At 43.5% G+C, this 10,000-nt stretch overlaps 1 protein-coding gene and 1 long non-coding RNA gene across 32 annotated transcripts in view; one reads left to right on the top strand and one right to left on the bottom strand.

Moving 5' to 3' along the window:
* The window catches only part of LOC118374992 (hedgehog-interacting protein-like), a 65,089-nt gene extending 59,172 nt beyond the window's left edge, over positions 1-5,917 (bottom strand). For all 31 annotated transcript variants that reach the window (XM_052464762.1, XM_052464767.1, XM_052464765.1 and 28 more), the window contains exons 1-2: positions 5,207-5,917; positions 1,042-1,234 (exon numbers count right to left, since the gene is read on the bottom strand). In XM_052464762.1, coding sequence (XP_052320722.1) covers positions 1,042-1,234; positions 5,207-5,479 — 466 coding nt within the window. In that variant the 5' untranslated portion in view covers positions 5,480-5,917. The remainder of the gene's footprint in view (positions 1-1,041; positions 1,235-5,206) is intronic.
* On the top strand, positions 156-941 carry LOC127907966 (uncharacterized). Its single transcript, XR_008065758.1, has 3 exons — positions 156-268; positions 607-795; positions 834-941. It is a non-coding gene; the product is annotated as an uncharacterized LOC127907966 (long non-coding RNA).
* Positions 5,918-10,000: the final 4,083 nt, after the last annotated feature.

The following is a 10,000-nucleotide window of genomic DNA, read 5'->3' as shown; positions in this document are numbered from 1 at the left end:
ATTGAGGGAGAGAGTGAGTGAGATTGAGGGAGGGAGAGAGTGAGTGAGAATGAGAGAGTGTGAGAGAGAGAGAGCGAGAGAGATTTGTGTTCATATGTGTGCCTCACTCCACCTATACAGTGCAAGCACTGACTGAGGTAGTGATGGCACTATTATCATCCTTCTTGGTTACCTGGTATATCTTAGTGGTAGGTGTAGTAGAATGGTTACCTGGTATATCTTAGTGGTAGGTGTAGTAGAATGGTTACCTGGTATATCTTAGTGGTAGGTGTAGTAGAATGTTTACCTGGTATATCTTAGTGGTAGGTGTAGTAGAATGGTTACCTGTATATCTTAGTGGTAGGTGTAGTAGAATGTTTACCTGGTATATCTTAGTGGTAGGTGTAGTAGAATGGTTACCTGTATATCTTAGTGGTAGGTGTAGTAGAATGTTTACCTGGTATATCTTAGTGGTAGGTGTAGTAGAATGGTTACCTGTATATCTTAGTGGTAGGTGTAGTAGAATGTTTACCTGGTATATCTTAGTGGTAGATGTAGTAGAATGGTTACCTGTATATCTTAGTGGTAGGTGTAGTAGAATGTTTACCTGGTATATCTTAGTGGTAGGTGTAGTAGAATGGTTACCTGGTATATCTTAGTGGTAGGTGTAGTAGAATGGTTACCTGGTATATCTTAGTGGTAGGTGTAGTAGAATGGTTACCTGGTATATCTTAGTGGTAGGTGTAGTAGAATGGTTACCTGGTATATCTTAGTGGTAGGTGTAGTAGAATGGTTACCTGTATATCTTAGTGGTAGGTGTAGTAGAATGGTTACATGGTATATCTTAGTGGTAGGTGTAGTAGAATGGTTACCTGGTATATCTTAGTGGTAGGTGTAGTAGAATGGTTACCTGGTATATCTTAGTGGTAGGTGTAGTAGAATGGTTACCTGGTATATCTTAGTGGTAGGTGTCGTAGAATGGTTACCTGGTATATCTTAGTGGTAGGTGTAGTAGAATAGTTACCTGGTATATCTTAGTGGTAGGTGTAGTAGAATGGTTACCTGGTATGTGTCCGCGGCAGGTATAGTAGAACTCTCGGCAGTAGTCCTGGCAGAGGCGTGGCAGGTGGGGCTCTCTGAGGGGGACCTTATCCGACTCGGGGGAGTGGAACAGCACTTGGGCGTTGGGTGAACAGTGTGCACACTTGATCTCCTCCAGGAGACGGCTGCACTCCGTGTTATTGGTGGAGAAGATCTAGGAGGAGGGACCACACGCAACAAGGAACAATGACTGATTAAAATACGGACTTAGTGAGCATTAATGTTTTACACCTCAACATGGCTTGTAATTTGATGGCATGTCAGCGATATTGTATAATTCGGCCCCCTCCGGGCCTAATTACACAATATCGCTGACATGCCATCAAATTACAAGCCATGCTAAGGGTGTTGTACTGTATATGGCCAATTTACCACGGCTAAGGGCTGTTCTTATGCACGAACCAACGCAGAGTGCCTGGACACAGCCCTTAGCCGTGCTATATTGGCCATATACCACAAACTCCTGAGGTGCATTATTGCTATTATAAACTGGTTACCAACTTAATCAGACAAGTAAAAATACATATTTTGTCTTACGTGTGGTATACTGTCTGATATACCATGGCTTTCAGCCAATCAGCATTCAGGGCTCGAACCACCCAGTTAATAATAAACATTATTGTAAGACATTAGCATGGAGATGATATAACCTAACTTCAATTATCCACCGCTGCAGCTTTATTGATGGTACACGGAAAAATATTCTCCAGAGAAACTAAGCCCACACCATAATTAGACCTGATTACCCTTTAATGTCACTTTTTAAACCCAGAATACGCGGCACATTCTGAGAAAAAGATTCTCTCCCTCACAACTTGTTTACCTAAGTGCACAAACAGTTAAATTCAAATTACATTTCATATGTCAGGGCGGCTGGGGCCAAAATGGATGGAGCCGAATTAGAGGGTTTGAAGCGTTACTTAGGTCGCTAAACAAAAGTAAACAAGAGATTTAGACCCCAGAAATTAGCAGGGATTATTTATGTAGCAAATTAGGTGTAATAAAACACAACATAATCTGTCCTGCATCCAGACATGTGTGCTGCTTAGGCAGCAGGCAGGCTGGTAGTGCTTTGCACTGTGTGAGGTCCGTCCATGTGTAAACACCAATTTAGAGATAGACAGGCACATCATTCCCGCACTGGTATCAACAAATTAGCAGTCTGTCCTAGTCAATTAGGCCTACAGACCTGGGTCCAACATATGGACACTCCCCCCCTCTCTCTCTCTCTCTCTCTCTCTCTCTCTCTCTCTCAGTTCAACAATAACCTGACTAGGTCTGGAAGAGAAAGCTGTTTCTTAAGGATACGGCCACCCTGCGGTCGTGTTCGAGACCGTTTTCTGACCACAGGTTGAACACAGGCCCTTTGGTTGTTTTATAGCCCCTCAGGACCACGACTAGAGATGGCCAAAGAATGTTTGTTCTACTCCTCTTACCGGGACATTGTAAAACACGGGTGATTAGAACTTGCCAGAAGCACACACAGAGGTTGATAAACCCGGCTATAAACAAGCAATAAATATACTAATAAACATACTAATAAATATACTCATACTAATACTATACTAATAAAGAGTGCAGAGCAGCTAAAATCCGCTAGCCTTTAGAAGTGTTGACAGGTCAGCATTAGGCAGGGTAGGCTTAGCTTGGGCTGAAACCTGGTTGTCCATGTCTGTGTGTTTTAACTTACTCTCGCTCTGTAACTGTAGTGGTCAGGTGTGGCTCAGTTGGTAAGAGATTGACACCAACAACGGCAAGGACGTGGGTTTAATCCCTGCAGTATACAGATACTAAAACATATCCACTCACTGTATTCAAAGTCATTTTGGATAACAGTGTCTGCTAAGTGGTAACAGTATATGTTACTATACTAATACTAGTACTAACCCCTCCAAATATATGCGTGTACTACCGCCGTGGGCATGCCTAACCGCCCGCCCTCCTGCTCTAAATTGCCCATTGATTCGGCGTGCCATGGGCTGGCACACATTCCATGGAGAGGAGCATTTGTGGGCTCTCTGCCATACCCTGTGCCCATATGTTGCTGGGATGGGCTCCAATGTTGCCATCACCACAAACCAGAACAAGAGGACCTTTGTTTGTTGTGTTTAGCAGCAAAATTTCACCACCGACTCGCTACTCAAAAGCAGAGAAAGAGAAATTCTCAGTCAGTAGGCTCGATCCTGGTCTGTACAAGCGCTATTATAGCATTACTGGGGGAACAGAAATGCAAGGGACACAAGTCTCCGAAGGTAAAAAAACTGACCCACACACGCGCACAACATCCATCTGTGTGACATACCTTGGCATGTGGGGGGAAATGTGTCATAACACATCAATAACACAAGATTGCCAGTTCACATGGACAGCCCAAATGCAAAATGCATTTCCATAAGCTCCTTTATGGTGGTCGTTGTCCTCCTCACAGAGACGTGATCACAAAGCCAGACGTGTAAGTAGCTCACTGTAGAGGAGCAGCTGTTACAGGAGGACTCATTTCTTTGATAGGATCGGCACAATGGCTTTTGTCAGAGAAATTGCCGGAACAAACATATCAATGCACAAAGGTCACACTTGAAAACATTTGCTTGTCATTCAATCTTAGACAATGTGGGCTGCACAAGCCTCATAAGGTCTCACCATCAGGAATCACAGGGGGTGAGAGAGAGGGAGAGAGAGAGAGAGAGAGAGAGAGAGAGAGAGAGAGAGAGAGAGAGAGAGAGAGAGAGAGAGAGAGAGAGAGAGAGAGACAGAGACAGAGAGAGAGAGAGAGAGAGAGAGAGAGAGAGAGAGAGAGAGAGAGAGAGAGAGAGAGAGAGAGAGAGAGAGAGAGAGAGAGAGAGAGAGAGAGAGAGAGAGAGAGAGAGAGAGAGAGAGAGAGAGAGAGAGAGAGAGAGAGAGAGAGGGGGAGACCACCACACATAGCCCCTATAGAGAAAAGTGGCTGTGCTGTAGGCAACACTAAGACTGGTGTTAAAAATCTTAAACAAAACACTTGCCCTTTGGGAATAGGTGTAAGTTAGTGAGGGGTGGGTGTGAGAGGGGGAGTGAAGGACAAATAATACCCTCTCAGCAGCCTTAACACTTGGACAGAGTCGAGGGACTGAATGGGGAGACTGATGTTCTCCAGCTTCACCAATTAGTGAAACTAACAAACACAATGGTGTTGTTGTTATTATTTTGCCATAAGCAAAAAGAGCTCTGTGTGTGGGCAGTGTAGTAGGGAGGAGGAGAAGTCGAAGTTATTTTTGTTCCGTTCAGGGTTTTTCCTCCTATTTGCATGACTTGAGCAAATTAAATGACGCAATATGGTTTTTGTCACAACACAAAGTGAGATACCACCCAGCCGCATATGTCGATTCGTTGGGAGCGGTTTACATGAGAATATGGCGAATTCTACCGTGAACTCCACGTAGCCTATGAAGACTGTGTTAAAGATGTATCCATGCAGTTAAACATGACGATAATTAATCATCTGTCTATAACGAAATCCGCGTAGGCTATGTACAGTAAACGCGCACATGCTGTGCAGGAACTGATTGGAAAGAAGAAAAACATAATAACATGCAACATTGTTGCAAAATACATTCTAAGTGCGCTGACAAACATGCCACACGTGCGCATAACTGCCGTGTGGGATGCAAAGAATAACTTAGTATAATTGAACGATAGCCAACGGTGCTGACTCCCTTGGACTGCGCTCCTGTGGTGTTATTTTGAAGCGCGTGGATGAACGTAAAAGGTTATAACATAACCATGGTAACACTGTAACGCGTTGGACACGCTCGAGACCAACAATCAGGAGGCTTATATCATTTCCCACTTTTAAACAACATAGTTGGCTGATAAATAATGTTCATTTGTTTTTACAGTTTTGTGGATTTTCTACATATTTAATGTGACTGATAAAGAAACAGCATAGAGTAGCAGGACAACGACAGAATTTGTAAGTAGGCTGCAGTTGAATTTTCCCCTCACAGTCCCACCTCCCTCATATATCGTTAATTCTACTACTGTCAACAACAAGTCGAAAAGACACACAACGCAGTACATACATTCCCCGGGGCGTTTGGCTTTAGCCTACAGACAGCTCTCACAATGAAAGAATGCAACGAGCCCAACATACCCTGGCATCACGCCGGTGGACTATCTGATAAGCAGCACGCCTGGTTGGACAGCATGACACACGAGGGTACAACCTGTGACAAACTTCCCCGCTGCTTGCACCGCTGTCCACTGACAGTTTTCTTTCCCTCTTCTTCAGTCGCTTGGGCATGCTCCCGTCGTAACATCTCCTTCTCCTCGGGCTTATTTCCCCCTTCTCGCCAAATTTCGAATCCCCACATTCCCAAACGTTGACTGCAATAGCCAACACGAGTACAAATTTCAAATGCCTCATATTGAAAAAACGTTGGAATCAAAAGATGTGAGAGAAATCACTGTTGAAAGCAACGGTGCAAACCTAAAAAATACTATATTATCTATATTTATATAGACCTATATGCTGTATCACAGGTAAATGATTATAATAATTTAGTTTAATAAAGGTATACGCATAAAGTAATCAGAATTAAATATTTGCTAAATAAAAAAATGTTATTTAAAATAAATTAATGGTAGTGCTGGTTATGATGGCATACCCCAGAAATACACATTTTTCTCTCGTAAAGAAAACAAAGCAAAGAATAAGCAAACTCTGAGAATTGCAGTAAGCTTAATTTGTGTCCTTCCTTCTGATTTAAAATCCGTTTCAGCACAGTGCATTGGGTCAAAAAAGTAAGCACAAAATTGTCTCTCACTAGATCCTCAGAGCGCTCACATGTTTCCCCTTGCTCTTTCCTCCTTCTTTTTAACCAGCGCGCGAGAAGAGGAGCGAGCACAGTGACGTAAGACAGCACGAGTGCGCGCACTTGGCTGTACGCGGAACGGAACGATGAATACCTGGCTGTCAGCACTGGACGGGCTGTCGTCAGTGATAGCCTACAGAAGAATTGAAGAGGTGAGATTGAGAAGTCAAGTGCACTTGAGAATACATTCCAGAAGTGATTCTTTCTAAGATTGTAAAGTCTTCTACATATGTCGTTTCATGTGTATTCAGCATCCCCTATCTATAGCACTTACTTGATTATATATTTTGAGAATGGGATCTACATAATGGCAAGCATTAGCCAACACTAGGTTACATATCTTAATGTAAAAGTAAACACACCAATCCCCCAATTCTCTGAAACATTAACATACACTATTTGTATTTGTATTTATTATGGATCCCTCTTCCTGGGGTCCAACAAAATGAAGGCAGTTTCTACAATAAAAAAAACAACAATACATTGACAGATTTCACAACACACAGTGTGCCCTCAGGCCCCTACTCCACCACTACTACATATCTACAGTACAAAATCTAATTGTACATGTGTGTATAGTGCGTATGTTATCGTATGTTATCGTGTGTGTGTGTGTGTGTGTGTGTGTGTGTGTGTGTGTGTGTGTGTGTGTGTGTGTGTGTGTGTGTGTGTGTGTGTGTGTGTGTGTGTGTGTGTGTGTGTGTGTGTGTGTGTGTGTGTGTGTGTGTGTGTGTGTGTGTGTGTATGCATATGTCTGTGTCTATGTTTGTGTTGCTTCACAGTTCCCGCTGTTCCATAAGGTGTATTTTTATCTGTTTTTTAAGTCTAATTTTACTGCTTGCATTAATTACTTGATGTGAAATAGAGTTTCATGTAGTCATGGCTCTATGTAGTACTGTGCGCCTCTCATAGTCTGTTCTGGACTCTGGGACGGTGAAGAGACCTCTTGTGGCATGTCTTGTGGGGTATGCATGGGTGTCCGAGCTGTGCACCAGTAGTTCAAACAGACAGCTCAGTGCATTCAACATGTCTATACCTCACAAAAATACAAATAGTGATTAAGTCAGTCTCTCCTCCACTTTGAGCCAAGAGAGATTGACATGCATATTATTAATATTACCTCTCTGTGTACATTCAAGGGCCAGCCGTGCTGCCCTGTTCTGAACCAATTGCAATTTTCCTAAGTCCCTTTTTGTGGTACCTGACCACACGACTGAACAGTAGTCCAGGTGCGACAAAACTAGAGCCTGTAGGATCTGCCTTGTTGACAGTACTGTCAAGAAGGTAGAGCAGCACCTTATCATGGACTTACTTCTCCCCATCTTAGCTACTGTTGTATCAACATGTTCTGACCATGACAGTTTACAATCCAGGGTAACTCCAAGCAGTTTAGTCACCTCAATTTACTCAATTTTCACATAATTTATTCCAAGATTTAGCTGAGGTTTAGGGTTTAGTGAATGATTTGTCCCAAATACAATGCTTTTAGTTTTATAAATATTTAGGACTAACTTATTCCTTGCCACCCACTCTGAAACTAACTGCAACTCTTTGTTAAGTGTTGCAGTCATTTCAGTCGCTGTAGTAGCTGACATGTATAATGTTGAGTCATCTGCATACAGAGACACACTGGCTTCACTCAATGCCAGTGGCATGTCGTTAGTAAAGATTGAAAAAGTAATGGGCCTAGACAGCTGCCTTTGGTAATTCTTGATTCTACCTGGATTATGTTGAAGAGGCTTCAATTAAAGAACACCCTCTGCCTCGGGTGGCGCAGTGGTAGCTGTGCCACCAGAGATTCTGGGTTTGAGTCCAAGCTCTGTCGCAGCCGGCCGCGACTGGGAGGCCCATGGGGCGGCGCACAATTGGCATGGCGTCGTCCGGGTTAGGGAGGGTATGGCTGGCAGGGATAGCTTTGTCTCATCGCGCACTAGCGACTCCTGTGGCGATGCAGTACTACCAATTGGAAACCACGAAATTGAGGAGAAAAAAGGGCTAAAAAAAAGAACACCCTCTGTGTCCTTTTAGACAGGTAACTCTTTATCCACAAAATAGCAGGGGGTGTAAAGCCATTGTAACCCATGTGAAATGGCTAGCTAGTTAGCGAGGTGCGCGCTCATAGTGTTTCAATCAGTGATGTCACTCGCTCTGAGACCTTGAAGTAGTTGTTCCCCTTGCTCTGCAAGGGTCGTGGCTTTTGTGGAGCGATGGGTAACGGTGCTTCGAGGCTGTTGTCTACGTGTGCAGAGGGTCCCGGGTTTCGAGCCCAGGTAGAGGCGAGGAGAGTGGCGGAAGCAATAATATTACACCATAACACATACGTTTTTCCAGCAGCAAACTATGATCAATAATATCAAAAGATGCACTAAAGTCTAACAAAACAGCCCCCACAATCTTTTTATCATCAATTTCTCTCAGCCAATCATCAGTCATTTGTGCTGTGCTTGATGAATGTCCTTCCCTTTAAGCATGCTGAAAGTTTGTTGTCAATTTGTTTACTATAACATAGCATTGTATCTGGTCAAACACAATTTTTTCCAAAAGTTGAATAAGGGTTGGTAACAGGCTGATTGGTTGGCTATTTGAGCCAGTAAGGGGGGCTTTACTATTCTTAGGTAGCGGAATGACTTTTGCTTCTCTTCAAGCCTGAGGCCACAAACTTTCTAGTGGGCTTAAATTGAAAATATGGTAAATAGGAATGGCAATATTGTCTTCTATTATCCTCAGTAATTTTCCATCCAAGTTGTCAGACCCTGGTGGCTTGTCATTGTTGATAGACAACAATCATTTTTTCACCTCTTCCACACTCACTTTACAGAATTAAAAATGACGATGCTTGTCTTTCATAATTTGGTTAGATATACTTGGATGTGTAGTGATAACGTTTGCCATCAGATGAAGTGATTTGAGCCTAATTTTGGTAGCCAAGGAAGATGGCTGGCACAACTGGCCCCCAGCTGTGAAGCAATTTGGAATTCGGAAGTGAGGTCCCACCTGATTGATACATTGATCTATCAGTCCATATTTAAAGTAGGTAGATTTGGCAGTATTACCCCAACATCAGCCGTTTGCTGCCTACCCTACGTCTGTAATCGAAGGTATTGCTGTTCCTCTGAAGACCACTGATAAGACAAAGCCAAACCCAGGACAAATCCTCTTTCATTTGCCTCTCTCTTCAGAGAGATTACACGATAGCAATCCGAAAGGCAAGGGGAATGTCCTGTGGCAATTACTACAACAAAAACAGTGGAAACACACAGAGGAGCTGGAAATCACTTCCAGTACCACACCTGTTCTTCTTTGGGGGTCCGGCAGACAGGCCGGCACTGACCAGAGCCCAATAGGCTGCTTATCTACAGGAATCTAGAGCGATCCAGAGGAATCCAGCCTGATTTGACTGTGGGGCAATTATGGAAATGACTCTGTGTTGCTATGACCCGAGCAGAGCCCCTGCCTGCCAGATTTGACCTGAAGAATTACCCCCGTCTTTCCTTCCCTGCATTCTGAAGCTGTCCTCGCAGCATTACTTTGTTACCCCACTGAACATTTTTTGGGGCTGGTTGGTGTGTTGTTGAAGAAGAAGAAGAAGAAGAAGAAGCACCACAGCAGGTCTGAGAACAGTAGAATGACATCCAGCCGCATTGTTGAACAGCGTGAAAACATGTGGGATGCAGCTGTGGGACACCGGGGCTACGTGTAGAGAGGCAGTAGAGAGAGAATCACAGGGTAGGGAGGGGAAGACAGACCACAGCTATAAGTTAACAATGTGTCCCGGAGTGGCAAGGGACTTGGATCTACACATACAAACAGCCATGTTCAACTATCTTGTTATTTTGTTGTTGTGATGCCTCCCACCCTAATCCCTTTGACATCTTAGTATATCTATGTGAAGGCCTGTCGCCCTACCATTTTATTTGGGCATTTTTATTTTTCAGAAATGTGTTGGGCACTCTCTTCATTCGCAGGACTTTATCCTGCTAACTGTTCCAAATGTCCGAACTGAATTTGGTAAGAGGGCTTTTATGTACTCTGCGGCATCGGCTTGGAACGCCTTACAAAATATTTTTAAACTG

This window comes from Oncorhynchus keta, chromosome 16, assembly GCF_023373465.1.
Source record: "Oncorhynchus keta strain PuntledgeMale-10-30-2019 chromosome 16, Oket_V2, whole genome shotgun sequence".
Classification (NCBI taxonomy): domain Eukaryota; kingdom Metazoa; phylum Chordata; class Actinopteri; order Salmoniformes; family Salmonidae; genus Oncorhynchus; species Oncorhynchus keta.
This window is presented reverse-complemented; position numbering and strand designations above follow the sequence as displayed.